The sequence below is a fragment of the Diabrotica undecimpunctata genome, chromosome 8, assembly GCF_040954645.1.
Source record: "Diabrotica undecimpunctata isolate CICGRU chromosome 8, icDiaUnde3, whole genome shotgun sequence".
Lineage (NCBI taxonomy): Eukaryota > Metazoa > Arthropoda > Insecta > Coleoptera > Chrysomelidae > Diabrotica > Diabrotica undecimpunctata.
The window spans coordinates 113,275,408-113,296,721 of NC_092810.1; the positions used below are offsets into that span (position 1 = coordinate 113,275,408).

The 21,314-nt window shown below is 33.3% G+C and overlaps 1 protein-coding gene across 1 annotated transcript; it reads left to right on the top strand.

Annotated features, from left to right (window-relative positions):
* The first annotated feature begins 18,260 nt into the window (after nucleotides 1-18,260).
* Nucleotides 18,261-21,117, top strand: LOC140447869 (larval cuticle protein A2B-like). The gene is made up of 3 exons (XM_072540779.1): nucleotides 18,261-18,310; nucleotides 20,235-20,465; nucleotides 20,718-21,117. The coding sequence occupies exons 1-3, from the start codon at nucleotides 18,299-18,301 to the stop codon at nucleotides 21,000-21,002; spliced, it is 528 nt and encodes a 175-aa protein (XP_072396880.1). The 5' UTR covers nucleotides 18,261-18,298; the 3' UTR covers nucleotides 21,003-21,117.
* The last annotated feature ends 197 nt before the right edge of the window (nucleotides 21,118-21,314 follow it).

Consider the following 21,314-nt stretch of genomic DNA (forward strand, 5'->3'; position numbering starts at 1 on the left):
CTGGAGACGTAATTGTTCAACTTATACCTGCACCAAAGTGACACACCTACAAGATGTCACAGTGCACTAACAATTTTATTACACAAAAAGGGCGATCCAACAGACCTCGAGAATTACCGACCCATAAGCCTGTTAAACCCCCTCTACAAGTTACTCTCAAGAATAATAACAAATAGACTGAAAACAAAATTAGATTTTTACCAACCTAGGAACAGGCAGGTATTTGGCACCAACGATCACCTCTACTGCATAAAAGGAATTATAGAAAAATCAATCGAATACAACTGACCGTCGGTTCTAGCTTTTGTAGACTTTCGCAGAGCATTGGATACGATAGAAATTAACAGCGTAATGAGAGCGTTAGAGGAAATTCATCACAGGAAATCTGACATTGTTCTGATAACAGATGACCTAAAAGAGACTGGAACTATGCTTACTGAGTTAGATGCCGCCTGTTAAGAAGTTGTTTTTAACATATAGAAAGACACAATACATGATAAATCTGGTACCAAGCGAAAATCCAAAAGTCGGCTGTAACGAAATAGGATTATTTCATAAATATAAATACTTAGGTCGTGAAATCTAAATTGTTGGGGACAACTAACTGCTGAACTGAAAAGAAGAATCACTTAAGCATGGGTCGCATATGGAGATCTATACCAAATTATTAGAAAAATAAGACGTTCGACCAACGTGTGCTTCCAATCATGACTTTGACATGACAGCGCCGAAAAACTTTCTTTAATCCAGGCTACAGCAACCAAACTAAGAGTAGCCCAAAGACAAAATAAAACGCTCGCTACTTGGACTGACTCTCAGAGACAGGGATAGAAACGAAGAAATAAGAAGAAGGACAGGCGTCACAGATGTCATAGAGCATATAGCATGGCTGAAGTGAAACTAAGCTGGCCATGTTGTCAGAATGAATGACGGGCGGTGGACCCAAAAAATTACAGTTTGGAGACCACAAGCTGAGGAAAAAAATGAAGGTAGACCACCTACACGATGGACAGACGACGTCAAAAGAATCGCCGGGAATTGCAAGAAGCTTAAGACCGACAGAACTGGAAGAAATTGGGGGAGGGCTATGTCCAGCTTTGGACGCAGAAGGCTGTATAATGATGATGATGAATATTTTAAATTTTGCATTTAAAACAAACATATACTCAAAAAACAAATACTGGTTTAATTAAACAAACATAAAATAAATCGTCGATATTCAATACGAAGTTTTATTACGATTTTATCCCTTATTTCCTTTTGTGCATCAACTAAAAATATCATATGCCGTAAGCAAAAGACAGGAAATTTAATTTTATAATCCAATTTAATATAAATTTTTCGAAACATTTGCAAGGTAAAATTTTTCCTTTTTACGACCTGCCGATATGCCTTTCTTTTGCAAGTGCCTTATCGTGAAAACTAACAAATTTTTAAGTGGAATGAAAGAGAAAATCATGAATATTGACCTACATAAACCTGATCACATGTTTAGGTCATAATCATAATTAATACCCTAAGGGCACCAGTAGCCCTTATGGCAAATTTTATTGTTAGCTGATATGCCTAAAAAGTCACTTCATTTATAATTTATAAAAATTTTTTTTATTTAAAGACAAAGTCGCATTCACCTAATGATTATTAGCGACGGATCTGTACAATTTTACATTTGTAAACACATTTGGTTACAAAAAACAAAGTTCTACAAAATTGTATTAAAATGTAAACAATTTTATATAAAAAAATTAAATCTTATCGAATACATCGATAGCTTTTAAGTTAGTCTAAAAAGGCGGGGTCCCACCAGTCGCGCTATTCTGCGCTGCGCCGCTCTGCTTCGAGCTACACAGAGCGGCGCAACTTTGCGCATGTGATTCTAGAAGAGCAAATAAGTTCCAGTTTTTATTTACGCGTGCACGATGGAAACAAAATTAGCAATAGCAAGTGCTGCTGTTATAGTAATTAACCATTTGTTACAAGAAAAACGAAAGTTTATAATGGAAATAATCTTTTAAGTGATTTAGCTGCAGGACAGTTTCAAAATTTTTGTCGTATTTCGTTGCACGATTTCGAGTACCTATTAACAATGATTGAACCAGTAATAAGAAAGAGATGAAACAAAACATTTATCAATGTCTACTGAAATTAAAATGTAAAATTAGCTTTGCCTGTGCCCATTGACTTTTTCATTTTCACCTTTTCTCTTCTATATGAAGACAACAAAGACGTCATCTTTGTTTTAGCTTCAGCCACGGAACAACCGATATTATCTGCAATAAATATCCATGCATCATATTTCTTACTTTTTATATGATAATTATTGCTTTTCGGATTCCACAATTCCGGTTTGTCTCTGTATGGCAAAATAAGTTTTTCAACTTCTTTATGATTCCAATCAAAACTTATCGCGAAAATAGTACAGAAACACAATAATCTGTAAAAATGGTCTTCAATCACAAACACCGTTCCAACTGAACGCGCACTTTTCTTTGATATACACTACTTTACCGACAACCGGACAACCAACGGATAATGTTCGTTCTTGTTTGAACTTGCACGGCGCAGCGCTACTTGTCGTTCCCACTAGTCGCTCAAGCTCGCTCCGCGCACAAATGAACCAAAACAAACAGCGCGGCGCAGAGCAGCGCGACTGGTGGGACCCCGCCTTAAGGCGGGGTCCCACCAGTCGCGCTGCGCTGCGCCGCGCTGTTTGTTTTGGTTCATTTGTGCGCGGAGCGAGCTTGAGCGACTAGTGGGAACGACAAGTAGCGCTGCGCCGTGCAAGTTCAAACAAGAACGAACATTATCCGTTGGTTGTCGGTAAAGTAGTGTAGATCAAAGGAAAGTGCGCGTTTAGTTGGAACGGTGTTTGTGATTGAAGACCATTTTTACAGATTATTGTGTTTCTGTACTATCTTCGCGATGAGTTTTGAGTGGAATCATGAAGAAGCTGAAACACTTATTTAGGCATACAGAGACAAACCGGAATTGTGGAATCCGAAAAGCAATAATTATCATATAAAAAGTAAGAAATATGATGCATGGGTATTTATTGCAGACAATATCGGTTGTTCCGTCGCTGAAGCTAAAACAAAGATGACGTCCTTGTTGTCTTCATATAGAAGAGAAAAGGTGAAAATGAAAAAGTCAATGGGAACAGGCAAAGCTAATTTTACATTTTAATTTCAGTAGACATTGATAAATGCTTTGTTTCATCTCTTTCTTATTACTGGTTCAATCATTGTTAACAGGTACTCGAAATCGTGTAACGACATACGACAAAAATTTTGAAACTGTCCTGCAACCAAATCACTTAAAAGATTATTTCCATTATAAACTTGTCTACTTTTAAATACTGGTGTAACCCAATAACGACGTTTCCTCCGGGTCTTTCGTTTTTCTTGTAAAAAATGGTTAATTACTATAACAGCAGCACTTGCTATTGCTAATTTTGTTTCCATCGTGCGCGCATAAATAAAAACTGGAACTTATTTGCTCCTCTAGAATCACATGCGCAAAGTTGCGCCGCTCTGTATAGTTCTGCTCCGCGCTGCTCGAAGCAGAGCGGCGCAGCGCAGAATAGCGCGACTGGTGGGACCCCGCCTTTAAGTTATTAAGTCTTTGAATAACTATTTTGACCTAGCACAACTGATAAATTTGAATTTATGATAAAAACATATTGTTGATGTTTGAATTTGTGACATTCGAAGATATGTTTTACTGTACTCGCATATTATTATATGGTTATATTACAGTACTCGCATATTGGTGGGTTACTTTTTGAAAATAGGTAAGAGTGAATGAGTCTAGTACCGCCTAATCGTAATCGGTTAACTACACTCTGTTTATGGTAATTTTTGTAAAAGGATTTAGACCCTATAACTGTGTCTTTAATTTGTCTTAGTTTAGACGTTGATGTTTGCCATTCGTTATGCCAAGCTTCCAAGATTTTTGCCTTAAGGAAAGTTTTAAATTTTCTTGTCCACACTTTAATATTATTTCCGAGTCCGCACTAGACACTGCACTACGTACACTAAAGTCTGTCTCTTTATTTCCGGGAATCCAGATGGAAAGGAATCCAGTCTACTATTCTACTTTCTTGACATATGGAAAGTTCTGATTGAATCATATGTTCAATCATATGTTCAATTGGGTGTTTAGAATACACTCATTAAATAAAAGTAATCGAACTCAGAGGAACAGAAAGAATCACCGCTTTAACAATATTGGTGTCTTTCATAAATTTAATTGCTTGATAAATTCGGCTGTGTATATGCTACAGTGGGGAGATAGTTGAAATAAATGTTTACTTGAATTGATCACAAAAGCGGTACCAACTCCATTGCTAGATTTTGAAGCATCTGTAAATATTTCAGAGAAATTTTCAAAGATTGGAGTTTATTTGACAAAATAGTTTTTATTATTGGGGGGCATATTTCCGACTTATTGTATTTGCTCAAACATACATGAAATTGTGGAATATTGATTGATTAAGGGGTATGAGGATCGACGATGTTTGGATTGAATATATTGTGAAAAGTTTAATTTTTTAGAATATGTTCTAATTCTTTCATAGTCTTCTTAGTTTATCATTAGAATTAAAAAGTTCGCTATATTTGTCTGTAAAAATGTTACTGAAAATAGGTTTTTATGGAGTACAGTATACCGAGGATGAATGTGTTAGTGTCAGTTGCATTCGCCTGTAGTAAAGGGATGGCTCACCAAGTTCAGCGTATATGCTCTCAATAGGTGTACTTTTAAATACTCGTACAGCAAACACCAGTTAACTTGGCGACGGATTACGCAGAACGTCACTGAGAAATAGATTATGTTTACGCCCCATGATTCTCCTATTGGTTTACTATTTCTGATAAGTAGTTTCAGTGGCGTAACGTTGTAGTTCAAAGAATTATTACACAATTAAAAAAGTAGTAATATTTTTTAGCAAGCTTTAATATATCATTAGAAATATAAAATTGTTATTATTTTTTTAGTCAATTTAAATAGAAAGCCACTGGTTTATAATGTCTCTTTAGTTTAACATACAAACACAATAATAATTATGACGTTGATATTGTCTTTCATATTAAATGGAGGGTATTGTATAAATAAATGTAACACAGTAATTATTTAATTTTGATATTTTGGTTTTATTATAACACTAAAACGAGTATCAAGTGTAGAAAAATAGTAACTGAAAATAATTTTCTAATGGTTAATTTTCTTCATCTTTATCATCAAAAGAAAACTCTGTACTGGAAGATTCGCTGTTAATATTTATAATAATAGGAACTATTTCTATGGCGTTATCAACCACTATTTCGCTGTCCATGTATTCATATTTCTTCTTAATGACATGGTCACATCATTTTCTCCACTCATTTGCATCAATTTTATTGAACTCTTCCTCAGCCAGTTCTTGTACGTCAGCTAATTTAAATGTAACGTTTTTCTGACTTACATTATTTTTGACTGTAGCCCATATAAGTTCAATCGGGTTTAAGTCAGGATGGTACGGAGGTTAACGCAAAGGAATATGGCCATGCTCGCGTAAAATTTCGTTGAACGTGTATTTTACATGACGGGGTTTATGATATTTAATGGTTTCATATAAATCCGGTTTTAAAGCGGTAGGTATAAATGGAATATTTTTCTGTATTAACCATTCCATCATTTAATTTTTTTTTTTGAGTTTGATGTAGGCGCCCGCTCTAACTGAATACTATGATAAGTTGCGTTATCAAAAATTAGTACCGAGTCAGGTAAATTAGGTATTAAACGTTTTGGTAACCATTTTCCATAATTATGTGCATTCATTTCAGAGTGGAAATCCCCTGATTTTGTACCTGACTTGAAGATTAATAATCCATCCTTAATGGATCCCATGTCTCCACAGGCATGCACTATTATTAGTCTTTGACCTTTAGAAATTATAAAAAATAATCCCTTTGTTGATTCGTCAGTCCAGTTCTTCAAAAAAGTATGACCGCTGTGTAAGTAAGTCTCGTCAACATACACAATTGGCCTATTTTGAGTACGAAAATGTATGATTTGCCTGAGATATTTTATACTAAAAGCTCGTATTTCACTTTTTCCTATAAGTAATTTTCGGTTGTGTTTGGTTCTCCTCCAACGAAATTGCATTAGAGATGTCAAGAGTAGCCTTAGAGATGTCTGTGAAATTGTGATATCCAAATCGTTATGAATTTTTTGTTTTAATTTTTTTACCGTAACCCGACATTTGTCTGTTTTATAAAAATCGTGGATTATTCTGCGAATGTCTCTTGTTTGCTATTCCGGCAAATCTATGATTGATCTCTTTATTCGTTTTTTGCCTGGACTGGCAAATTGGACTCTGTCGGTATTTTTCAAAGAACATTTTGCCTCTCTTGTTATCCTTTCGATTGTTCTGATGGAAATTACTGTAAAAGTAACTATAGTGATTCATTTTATCTAGTATGTAAGTGTAAAAAGTCTATATTTACTGCCATACCATAAGACAGTACACAATATATTCATGTGCTAATAGGTGATAGAATTTAAGTATGTTAAAAAATGTCTTTCAATTATCGAGAGTAAGACCGATGTACATACAATAATTATAATTTCACAAGTTTTTGCAAATATGTTTATTTAAAAAGCTATGCCGTTGCAAACTGAATATTTTGGTCATGTTATGCGTCAACCAGAGAGATATAATATACTCCACTTAATAATACAAGGCAAGGTAAACTGAAGAAGAGTGGACAGGTCGAAGAAGAATGGATTTACAGATCCTCTGCATCCCTTTTCCGAGCTGCCGTCAACAAAATTACTACAGCCAATTTGATAATCGAGCACGGTACATGAAAAAGAAGAATGCCATATGATAGAACCACGAAAGTACGTTATACAACTAAAAGAGAATGAATTAGGCAGATAATGACTAATAAAATATAAAGGCAAAGTTAAAAACTCTCGATTATTTTCAGTTCATTTGATAGCGAATTAAAATTAATTTATTGTACAAACTAACCTGTTGTTTTAGCTGTTGTTTCTTTCACAGTTTTCAAGGTATCTGCTTCAAGCTTAAAATTTTTGAAATAATAACACATTATATATGATCTCACGAGATTGTCCTTTAATAACAGAATTAGTCTTTCTATTACTTTCTAACGCCATCGTTTAAAGAAACTGCCACAAACACACTTAACTATCCAAAATAATAAAAAATCTGAAAAATAACAGCCGCACTTCACTTTTGTGTTACGCACCTGACTACTGGGAGGAGACTGATGACAACCACCTAATCCACCCTAAGCGGACTTCAATTTTGGGTTTGTGCGCCTCGACAACTTAAGTGGCGTTGACAGTAGTACGATATTTATAGCATTATTATGCATTGAATCTAGATATTTTAAAATAGTTTTTATGGCAGATTAATAATCGAGGCATCCATAATGCAGTTTAGACCTGATTAACGATTTGTATACTATTAAATTGTATTTTTTTGGTATTTAAAAAACCCCATTTCCCGTTTAATCATGTTTTTAAAATGTTTATTCTCTTATGGCAAGTTAATTGTAATTGCTTTATATGTTATCGCCATGTTAGTTTGTTGTCCAAATGCATCCCTAAAAATGTTATGATGAGCTACTGTTATTTTATATGACCCTTATCTTTGAAGTAATATTATACTGATATTTAATTAAATAATAAAAGTTCCTTAGGTATTAAAAGCTGTGAAAGATTCCACTTCGGTGCCTGAACGAGTAAACATCGTTTTTGCCGTTCTCGTAATTTACAGTGTTTATAATAGTTTTTAAACTTGTTTTGCGATTTATACTTGTTCCAGACAATAACAAAGTGCAGTGTAACTATATACGTGTACTTTCGCGGGTGCATATAATCGCTAAACTTGTATAAACAATATTTCATTAAGTGCATTATAACCTTACAAGAAAATAACAACATTTTTGGACATTACACTAGTTGCTCCATATCTACGCAACTTCCATCACTATGGTGTATGATAAGTTGCCGCCTTCTGACACTCAACAATGAATACAAACAAATTGCAAGAAGCTGTCTTTGACTACGAGGATGCTTCAAATCCAACAATGTCAACAAACCAAATTGTAACCAACACAAACCCAACCACCAACAGTAACATATCTTATACGGCTGCAGTAAAATCAGCACCTAGACCAACGTTCCCAAAAAAGGATCAGGCCGTAGTTCTTCATGCCGAGAATAGTCTAAAGCTATACGATTATGTACATGCAATCGGAACTATCATTGGGGCCAAGAACATTTGCTTCGCATCCAGGATATCGAATAATAGGGTATGTATTTACTTATCTAATTCTGAACTTGTCGAAAAATTGATAAAGTCTCATCCATTCATTCAAATTAATACATTTTCACTAAATATTCGGAGACTTATATCTCCAACCAAAAGAATTGTTATTTCAAATATATCACCTTTTATTCCTCATGATCTAGCTGAAAATGCTATAAAAAGTCTTGGCTTACAACTAGCATCCCCCATATCGTTTCTCAAAGCAGGTATCCCTGGAGATGAATTCAGTCATGTCTTAAGCTTCAGGCGCCAAGTTTATATATTTCCCCCTTCAGGTAACTACGAACTACAAACATCAATAACTATTCCATATGATGGTCATGAACATAGAATTTTTCTTTCTACAGATAGAATGGAATGTTTTATCTGCAAACAAACAGGACATGTTGCAAATAACTGCATTAATCCCCCATCGGTCATTATTTCTATACAGTCAGAAACCCGAGCTCCCATTTCTAACAATGAACCTAACACGAATACAAATGAAAGCGTCCAATCGTCTCAAGACATTCCAGTAATAGGCCAAAAAAGACCTCCTTCGGAATCACTTAATGACGAATCTAGTCTTCCTACAACTCCGTTAGCTGAAACCTCTGAAATGCAACCGCCTTATATCCCTAATGAATTAACTAAAAGAAAATCCAAAAAGAAAAAGCGAAAAACGGATGATACCAGTATCTCTGATATTACTAAACTTGACATTACCGAATATTACAACAAAAATCCACAAAACAATATACTCTCCTTAAACGATCTTTTTGCGTTTTTAGAAAATACTAAAGGCAGCAGTGACCCCTACCATGAGGCCCTAAAGTTTACAAACGACATCAATACACTCCTTACCAATTTGATTTCTATCTACCCGCATCTTTCTCAAAGAACAATAAAAAACAGATTTACACGATTAATGAAAAAAATCAGACATCAATGCAATGTTAAATCTGCAGAAAATAACCATACAATAACATTACCATGTCTTTCACAAACAGATCCCAGTGACGATGAATCTTACTCTGATACTTCCCTTGCCTCCCAAAACTCTTTAAAATAATCTTTCTCATTAATACAATGGAATTGTGATGGGTTTTACGCCCGTCTAGAACGCATCCAACAACTTATCCAAGAGACCGCTCCAGATATTCTTTGTCTACAAGAAACAAATTTAAAGGAAACCCAAAATCCGCACCTAAAAAATTACATAGGCTATCATCAGATTAGATCCACACCCCTACGCGCAAGTGGCGGTACTTCTATTTTTATATCGTCAGATATATATTCCGAAAAATTTAACATCACTTCTAATTTAGAAGTAGTAGCTGTTTCATTCTGGTGTCCTCATAAAATCACTATTTGCAATATATATTTACCACCTAATATGGGGATAAATCATACAGAAATTTCTAAACTAATAGCAGAACTCCCACCCCCATTCATCCTCGTAGGAGATTTTAATGCTCACAGCATAATGTGGGGATCAAACAGCACATTTGGCAGAGGAAAAATTATAGAAAACATAATTAGCAATGAAGATATATTTCTACTCAATACTGGTTGTAGCACCCACTTCAATATATCTTCAGGAACTTTCTCAAATATCGATCTCAGCCTTTGTGATCCAAAACTAGGTCCATCTCTAACATGGTGTCCTCTAGATAGTCTTTTCGATAGTGATCATTTCCCTATATTAATCTTAGACAATAAACCCAAATCGTACAACCCAATAAGTAAATGGCGTATTGCACAAGCGGACTGGATGAATTTCAGTCTAAACGTCCGAGATCAAGTCAATTCAATTAAATATGAATATAACATAGACCACTTAGTTGATCAGTTCACTAATTGCATAATTAACTCCGCTCAAAAATATATAGGAAAATATTCTGTTAAACCTACACGAAAATCAGTTCCTTGGTGGAATGACTCCTGTGCTGTAGCAGTTCGTGTATGCAAGAAAGCTCTGAATAAATATAGACGAACAAGAACTAATGAAAATCTTATGAAGTTTAAATTAGCTAAAGCTAAATCAAAACGTATCATAAAGGAAAGCAAAAAGACTTCATGGAACCTTTATATCAACTCTATTTCTTCCGACACACCTCCAAGCCAAGTTTGGAACAAAATTAAACATATGAAAGGTCAAAGCACCGCCTACAAAATCCCCGCCTTAATTCATGACAACAAAATAGTGACTCAAAGTCAAAGTATTGCCAAGATCTTTGCGCATCACTTTCAATCGAAAACGCTAAACCAAAATAAGTCTCCTTTACACTCTTTTAACACCGCAAGTGGTAAAACTAACGATATTTCCAACCCAATAAACCTACCCTTTTCTAAACAAGAATTGACTCTAGCTCTATCCACTACAAAAAACTCAGCTGCTGGCCCTGATGACATCCCCTCAATTTTCCTCAAATATCTCCATGAAGAAACCATAAACAAATTGCTTGAGTTGTACAACCTAATCTGGTCCCGACAAGAATTTCCTTCCAAATGGAGGGAATCCATTATATTTCCAATCTCCCTAACATGTACCCTTTGCAAATTATTGGAAAAAATGATCAATAAGCGATTAATCTGGTATCTAGAAAAAAACAATACCCTTAACCCTGCTCAATCAGGTTTTAGACCTAATAGAAGCACCACTGATAATTTAGTGATCCTACAAACAGATATAGCAAATGCTATGGCCTCCAAGCAAGACGTAATTGCAGTAATTTTTGATATAGAAAGTGCTTTCGATACAACATGTAAGTCGGTTATCCTTAAAAAACTGGTAGAAAATGATCTTACGGGCAACATATTTTGCTTTATAAACAACTTTTTAAATAACAGAAATTTCAGAATCACAGTTAACGGAGTATTATCCGACAAATATGTCACTGAAAATGGTGTACCTCAAGGTTCTACTTTGAGTTCTACCCTCTTTCTGCTAGCCATCAATGATATTTGCTCTCATATAAAATCTCCTGTTAAATTTGCCCTATACGCAGACGACCTTATTGTATACTGCCAAGGAAAATCCACAGCTGCAACCTCATCTTTATTACAAAATTCTGTCGAGTCTCTTACTACATGGTCCGAGAAAACTGGCTTCAGGTTCTCTTCTAATAAATCCAAAATAATTAAATTCACCAGGAGATACAACAGCACAGAAATACCCAAAATAACACTAAACGGAGTAAGTTTAGAGTCAATTGATCATTACAAGTTTTTAGGACTAACTGTCGATAACAAACTCACCTGGCGACGTCATATCGATGAAATAAAAGGCATCTGTTTAAGCAGAATGAATTTGTTAAAGACATTGTCCCACCATCAATGGGGTGCCGATGAAAGTGTACTACTCAAAATATATCGAGCTATAATCCGATCCAAATTAGACTATGGTTGTATAGTTTACTTGTCTGCATCCAATAATTTATTACAATCTTTAAACTCTGTTCACAATACTGCTCTCCGAATTTGCTTAGGAGCTTTTCGATCCAGTCCCGCTGAAAGTCTCTATTGTGAATCTCATGAACTCCCCCTTTACCTCCGGAGGCAGCAACTACTCCTATCTTATGCTAGCAGAATTTCGTCGAATCCGACTAACCCTGTATTTAATCTTCTGACTTCGCCAAGACCTGGACTCGTAATCTCGCCCAGATGTATACTTTCAATCCCACAGATCCTACAACCCTTGTGCCAAGACACAAAATTATCTCAAACAATTGCATCTATAAAATCAGAATCCCCGCCATGGTCTAGAACACCTCCTTTTATAAACACTTCTCTCTGTAAATTTAATAAGCAACAAACAAATAATATCTTTTTTCGACAAGCTTTCAAAGATATTGTGAATACATCCCACTATGATAAGGTGCTTTATACCGATGCATCCCGAAATGCAGATGGAGTTGGCTGTTCTGTCACTACAGTTGATACAGTGCTGCGACAATACCGAATATCAAACGAATGTAGCGTATTTTCAGGAGAACTCTTTAGTATTTCAAAAGCTCTCGAGTTCCCTTTTGACAATCATCAAAGTGTAGCTCTATGTACCGATTCCTTATCCGCAATTCATTCGTTAAAAAATATTTACAATCAACATCATTTAGTACAAAAAATATTAGAATCGATCCATCTCCTCACTTCCCGAGGGACTTCAATAACAATAATATGGGTGCCTTCTCATATCGGCATCCAAGGAAATGAGATGGCTGACAGCGCTGCAAAAGAAGCATCTACATCCAACCTACCTGTCTACAACATACAGCTCCAAGAAGACTTAAAATCAAAATTCAAAAGGAATATCCAAGACAAGTGGCAGAAACTTTGGATCACCAAAAACACAAAGCTGAGAGAAATACAACCTAATGTTTACAGCTATTTATCCCTAGCATCTCTGAACAGAAAAGAAAAGATAGCAATACGAAGATTGAGGATAGGACACACACGTTTGACACACGGTCATCTTATGTCCTCTACAGACCAACAGTTATGCTCTCACTGCAACGATATTCCTATCACCGTCAAACACATCCTCACAGAATGTCAGCACTACCAGGCCACCCGCATTGCCAACAATATAACCCATAGTCTAGAAGAACTTCTGAACTGTTCAAGCCGACTCAAGAGCCTAATAGACTTTTTAAAGACTTCTCAATTGTTTAACAAAATATAATTTACATAATATTTTTATTCTTCACAATTGTAAACTTTATATCATAACTTTGTAAGTACTATTGTAAACCTTTGCTCCCGTGTCAATGACCTAAGATGTTGAGACACGTTAATTCTAATAAAAAAAAAAGCTGTGAAACTTTTAGTTCCATTTTATATGTGAAATTTGAGTTAGTTAATTTTTGTTTGTGTTGTGTGTCAGGGGACTGGCTAAACAGGAAAAATTGGAGAAAACGGTTGAGTGAAGGAATACAGTGAAAACTGTGGAAATCCTTGTATATATATATATAATTTTTGTTTATTAAATATGTCAAAAGTGGAATATAACATAATGTGGATTAAATAGTATCCAGAACTGAGATTGAAAGACGAACATTTTTTTGCACTGTATGCATGAAACTGGGAAGTTTGTTTTTATGTCTTACATTATACCTGCAGGTAAGGTGAATAATAAAAGGAGGAGAAGTGCCATAAATAAACACCATTTGACAGCATAACCGCTGACAAGAAAATCCCTATAAAACATTTAAGGATTTATTAAGGTAATTAACGGATCAGGATAATTCTTAAAAGAAGTATATTTATTTATTGGACTCGTTTTGTAGTAGATTAATATTATACCATTATCAATAAATTGTTCAAACATATCCACACACAAAATATTTCACTATATTTTTTATAATTTGGTAATGGAAAAGGTATGACGTGACTGTGTATAATATCCCCATCTAAGGCCCTTTGTGTACTATCTTTAAGATTTGTCTTATCTGGCATTATAAATGTTGATTTTCTCTCACGCTTATTCGTTAATTGCTTCAGGATTATATTCTCATCAGATGTACTGCTAAGTTGGTTCATCTAAAGTAGAGTAGGAAGAATTATTTGTTGAATCTGGGAATATAATTTTGACTTGTGCTCTCAATTAACGGCGTGCTGAATTATCCACGGTACCTTCAGTATCCTCTTCTGCAGAATCTTTGTTTGTCAAAACATGACTTTCCGGTGGTTCCATACATATCTTCTTTATATAATCAATGTATGCTCGTTCTAACCTTTCCTGAAGAGTCAAATTCCTTTTAAAATTAAAACAAAATGAAATCAAAATTGTCAATAAACAACTATAATTTTCTTTCTCATATCTGTTTTAACCATAAATAACGACAAATAAAAATAAAATCATCAATATATACTGTAAACATTTTTTGGCTTTATAATAACCTAGCGTTACATATCTGTAACACAAACAAAACAACGGTTTTGCGTACGTCTATGAACTATAGTTTTAAAAAATACCTAACCTAACATGTAAATACAACTATTAGCTAAACAAATACTATTTAATGCTGCATAATTGACAAAGAAATTAAATATATAATACTTACTCAAATCGTACACCAGCTTCCATCGAATCGGACATGTTCACCAAGAATAAATCATATAAAATTATCCTTGATGAACCCCCCTTATCAATACAAAGACAACACATTTCTTTAAATTATGCTGCGAGATTGTCTTCCAACCCTAATAACATAAACTACCCACTTCTTTACAAAACACATCCACCTAGATGTTGGCATCAAAAATTTAAATTATTCACCCATTAAAGAACGTTTAACGAGATATGGTTTTGACCTGGAGCAGCTAACACATTTTTATTTTACACAACGAACTATATCTCTTAGGATTACTAATATTCTCCCACTATTGACATATCCCTCAAGGCCTATCCAAAGAGTATCACAAATCCTATAATGATCAACAAGCTATATCAAGAACGGATATCAGAATACACTGGCTATAACAAGATTTTTACTAATGAATCGAGAACTAAAAATAGACATGCAGTGGCCTTTATACTAGGAAGTACTGAATATGGAATTCATATCCCTCAATTCTGCAGCATTTTTACGGCAGAAGCAATCGCCATTTTAAAGGCATTAGACGTATGTAAGGGTCATGCAAGCTCAAACTTTCTTCTCATTACTGACTCTTTATCTGTTCTTCAGAGCTTAAAGCAAATATATCACTTACCACCTACAAAAAAGACATGCAAAAGTCAAATTTCTTTGGGTACCGTCGCAAACAAGTATCGCAGGATGTGAAAAAGTGGATAAATTGGCAAACAAAGCTGTTACTAACGAGCAAACTGAAATATTGACAACAATTCCATTTAGTGATATCCAGCTCAATATTAAACAGCATTGTGTAAAAAATTGGCAACAAATGTGGAATTCTACTACATCTAAACTTAAAAATGTTAAAACTAGGATTGGTACTAAACTGCAATTTCCAGAAAATAAAAGGAAACAGGTGATTATAAATCGATTAAGAATTGGACATACAGCGTTAACTCAGCAGCAACTTATAACAAAAGAGCTACCTGAATGTTCCTACTGTGAATGTCCAATAACTGCTCAGCATATAGATTTCTTAAATGCCCTCTTCATTCCTACGAAAGAGCCATCAACAACATACCAGAAGAAGCAAATAAACTTCAAAGACATTTTAAACTGTAATGTATCAAATACAATCAAATTCCTTAAGGACATACGTTTATTACATAAAATTTAATAATTATATATATTATTTTGTAATTTATAATTTATTATTATTATAGGCAAATATGCAAACTGCATATTTTGCATATAATGTATAAAAAACTCAAATTTTGCATATTTTTATAAAAGTGAGCATAAGGGGCATATAATTTGAAAATTTGGTGTTAACTATATACTTTTATATTCAAACTTACAGATAGTAAAAAAATGTCAATATTTAATTTTTATATTTTGTTTTATAATTACTTGGTATTAAAATTCTTGGTATAGTAACTAATAAAAGACAGCGGCTTATAGTTTTGTCACGTTTTGTCCTGGAATTAAGGGTTTGTGTTTGCCAGTTTATGTCTCTAGGTAAAAATTTTTATTTTGATGATCAGTTTCACTTGGTTTTACTTTTGTTGTAAAATTGGAGGCGTGAACAACGTGTATTTCTAATTGTGAATAATTATTGTGCTTTGAAAATGCCGAAAATAAGCAATGTTTTAACTTGGATAAAATCTTACAAAGAGCTATCTTTGGATATGGATAAAGTTTATTGCTCATGTTGTGGCAAAACCGTAAGTACATATGTATTATTTTTTATTTTATTTTAAAAATTTCACGGTGGTAAAAACAAAGATTTTAAAATTGGAGATTATGTTTAAGAAAAGTACCGACACAAGACTAGTTCGCAATAAATCGATGTATTTTTTCTTTTTTCAAGCATTTTTTAAACTCCTTGCGATAAAAACATAGGATACCTACTTATTTAAAATTCAAATCATTCAATAGTCCACTGAAAGGTCGCTAACATTTTTTTCTAACAATAGCATAGTTTGCTTTAATTTTGCTAAAAACAAAAACATATCATATATTGGACTTAATTAATTAAGTGCTTTTAATTTATGCTCACAGTATTTTTTCTTTAAATGTTAACAGAAAAGACCAAGAGGCTTTTGTAAATATTTGGGGGTTCTTCCTTCTTGCACAGTCATTTCTTGACATTTTCAACATTACTTCACCGATTTTTATTTGATTTAATTTAAATATTATAATTGTTATGCAAAAACTGTTCATTTTTAGTTTATTTCTACAATCTTAGATTTTAAAAATGGGTACAACTATAGAATATTTATATTCTTTTTTAGATTTCATCTGAAAATTTTTTTTAAATAGATCAGCATGTCAGAACCGCGAAACATTTAGCTAATAATAATAATTTAGCTAAAAAAGTAAAAATCACATCCGGTGAAAAATATCAACCTTCAGTGTCCAAGTGATTTCAGTCAAGTTCCAAAAAACAAACCGGACAAGAAACTTTTAACGAAGACTTGTGTCGTGCATTAGTATCTTCTAATATAACGCTTTCAAAATTATCTAATGAAAACTTTGTTCTTTTTTAAAAAAATATTGCAATCCAAACTTAATACATGTCACTTGTTTAGCGCATGGAATAAACAGAGTTACGGAGGAATTAAGAAACAAGTTTCCATTAGTTAACAGTTTAATAGCGAGCGTCAAAAAGGTATTCCTGAAATCATCTATAAGAATACAATGTTACAGAGATATGCTTCCTGCTGTTCCGCTGCCACCGCAACCCATTTTAACACGTTGGGGAACATGGTTGGAAGCAGCTAATTTCTATGTTAAAATAATTGTATATGTTATGTATCTATAATATTGTAAGTGTTTTTGTAAATAAAAAAATATTGTAAATATTTTTTATTACATGCACATTTTCTAGATAAATATGCTTATTTTGCATAAAATACTGCATATTTTTGCATAAAATAGTGCATATTTTTGCATAAAATACTGCATATTTATGCGCATATTTCATACTTTTTTATTTGCATATTTTCCTAAGTCTAGTAACTAGTAATTAGTATATTTTGTTACTGTAAAATCTGTAAAACCCGCTAACAACCTGTAATGTTTGATGCGGCAATTCTAAATAAAAAACAAATAACATCTTCTTCTTCATGTGCCTTGTCCGTTCCGAACGTTGGCAATCAACATGGCTATTCTGACTTTGTTTACGGCAGATCTGAATAGTTCAGCAGATGACAATCCGAACCATTGCCGCAAGTTTTGGAGCCACGAGTGTCTTCTCCTCCCTGGACCCCTTCTGCTGTCTATAAATACAAAATACATACATACAAAATACATAAACAAATAACATACAATAAACAATATATTCAAAGTTCACTTCTAACGACAGAACTTGCTTTTAAAAACTGACCTATTACACCATCTACCTGCTAATAGCTTAACTAAAGCCGCATATAAGAATTTTGTACGGATCTACAAACGTTACATATACGTAACGCTAGGTCATAATGGGTTAATCGAAAATATCTGCACTATTTACTGAGTGCCGTATCAAAAACGGTAATAATCATATAAATCTTTCCTTGTCCAATCATGTTTAATTATGTTTATAACGTGAGTTTCCAGTCAAAGTTTTATTAAATTTACAAAATTAATCTATAAATTCCTTAAAAAAAGTCTAGACACTTCTAAGAAATAAATTTGCCTAAAGAATTGTCAAACACTAATTAGTATATTGCACTGTCTCATTATGAAGACCAAAATGCCCGAAGATATAGGTGGGTTGGGTACAACGCCTAGAAATATTACAAAACTTGACCGTGATTCTTTTGATCCCAATATTATTTCGGTTGCTTATTGTATCATATAAAAAGCGCAACATTTTAATTTGATTCAGTGTATTCTGTTTCTTTACATCAGCAATATGTTCTCAAAAGTAAGTGAAGATTTAAAATAAAATATTGTATTTATTTAACTTTTTTGTCGTATTCTGTTTGAAGTCTAATTTAATAAATTTAAACGTTGTTAAGAAATTAATTCAAGTTTAACTATGATTCTAAATATGTTGACCATTTTTATTATTTTATTGGTTTTTTCTTGGTTTTTGTTTAAATTTGGACCTAATTTTATTTAGTGTCTCCCATTAAACTCAACGATTAATTCGTTCTAACGCTAGTTGTTAACCTCTCATATATGTCTTGCATTATTCTCACATATTAAGACGGCTCTTCTGAGTTACTTAATGTTCACTACAGTAGGTTTCTGATAACTTTGTCATATGTCTTCCCAAGATTAATAAATATATGTGCAGTCTTTCTTATTTACAGAAAGGACATCAAACAAAAGTTAGTAACAAGGGGTAAAAATGTACTCTTTGTTTGGATTAAAGCACATATAGGTTTGGAAAATAATGAACATGTAGACCAATTAGCAAGAGCAAGTATTTTGTCTGGTAGAGAAACTTTGTATAAAATTACGGCTTGTGACTTTCTGGCTTCCTTAAAATTAAGATTATACCAAAGGTGGAATAATATATGGAAGGAATATTCAATTGTTAGCCTAAATAGATACACTTCTCTTCAAACAGATATTCCTAAAACTCCTTGGTATACGTTTTTTAATGTACCTAGAAAATATGTTACCACGATCATAAGACTGAGATTTGGACATGCTTGTTACTCCAAACATTTATTTAAACTTAAGGTTTTAGATAATGATCAATGTGAATTTTGTACAGAAAAAGGAAATCTAGATCATATATTCGTATTTTTCAGTTGCCCCAGAAATACTACAATTTCATGAAGGCTAATAAATAATTTACATAAACACAATATATTAGCCCCTTGGAACCTTCAGGACTTATGATCACTAGACTCGAGAGCAGTGTATGATTCCTTAGTTATGTTTTTAAAAGATAGTAAAATAATCATGTAAATAATTATGCATTAGTTAATAACGTAACCTTTGTTTTTAAACCAATTGTTAAATTCCTTTCTTACCGTGGTCTAGTGTTGTATGTTTAAAAAAAATGCCTTGATGGGCCCCTAGGCGAGAAGAGAGTGACCCTGTTTACCTGTTTAATGTTTTGTATTTATTTTAATATAAACTCAGATAACCGTTTCAACAATGTTAAGTCTGGCTGAATGACTAAAACTCTATGCCAAAAAAAAACATCCTTATTATGTTTTTGCTTAATTCCTTATTACTTTAAGTTATTTTTCTTCAGATAATTATTTTATTCCAATTTTTGTTCATTTAATTCAGTTGTTAATTTTCTGTTTTATTTTACTATTTTTTTTATAAAACTAGTTTGCGCTCAACTCTTTGTATATTTCCTGTATTGTACTCCAGTCTATTGTACGCCGTAGACATATATAAAATGTCTATAATATCTGTGATCTACTTCAAGTAACAAAATATATTTGTCAGTTGGTAACTTTTGACTTCTATCATGTTAGCTTCACTTTTCTTTACTTAAGCTTATGTTTTAGTTCATAAATTTATTTATAGCAGCTGCTTTGCAAAACACAATGACTACCTAAAATACATACATGTATTAAACAAGCATATATATTCAGAAACATCCAAGATATCATCAAGATATCATCTAAAGCCAACAACTACGCCAAATACGTTCGCGTATTCGCTAAATTCATTTCAAACAATTAATTAAATTTTTTGTATCCTCATAATAGCATCCAGCATTAAAATAAATACCTCCCGACATCTTTTAATGTCTATAATAAGGATCTGAGTATCATTTATTTTAATTGGAAAATGTTTCTTTTTTACTATTAGTAGAATTTACAAGTGCTTTTTAGTTATATATTTATTATTAGTAATTATTTTTAATTTTTCAGATTTTGTCAGTACTAGCTCTTACAGCTGTAGCTCAAGCAGGTGTTTTGGACTACGGCCATGGTCATGGACAAGCTACATCATACGCCTCTACAAGTCTAGGTGTATCTGAACATGGACACGGATATGCTGCTCCTGTGTTAAGTCATGCATATGCTGCACCAGTTGCACATGGATATTCTGCTCCTCTTCTCGCTCATGGACATTCTTCTCATCCCGATGAACAATTAAATGTAAGTAAACAATTATATTTTTTCATTTTTAATTAATAACACTCTATTTTTTATACATATATGAAATCACTAAGATTAAGTATAAATCATACGGTGCGGGGTAAATAATTTGAGTCTTTTATTTTTCTAAACTCTGCAATATTTTTATATGATATACAAGTAAATAGTTTAGATAATATTACTTAACAATAAGATATTTAATTCTCTGTTCCTAAATATATTAGTTACGTAATTCATAATTTACTGCTTTAGACTCACCCCAAATACGAATTTAACTATGGAGTCAAAGACGAACACACCGGTGACCACAAATCCCAACAAGAAGTGCGTGATGGAGATGTAGTAAAAGGTTCTTACAGCGTAGCTGAAGCCGATGGTACCCTTCGTACCGTTCACTACACTGCTGATGACCACAACGGTTTCAACGCAGTTGTTGAAAAATCCGGACATCCCGTCCATCCAGCTCCAGCCCATGGGCACGGAAAAGTACTCTTAGCTGCCCCGGCTGTTCATAATGCTCCATTATATCATCATTAAAACATATCTAGAGATAGTTGTTGATTAGTGTTATCGTATTTATTAATTAATTTAAACGAATTATTACCGTGTAATTAATTTCCCATATATGAGTAAATATTCATAAATCAAACAATATTTCTTTTTCTTCTTTCTGTGTATGAATGCAACATAAATATTAAGTATAGTAATAATAAACTTGATTTTATTGTGGTGTTATTTTGTTCCAACATACCATAAGTTTAAATATACCAACTGATCTGCTTATTTACTTGCTTTGCTCTACAATATTGTACTTTCGAAGTCTATTTAACAAAGCCAAAAGTAACCAAG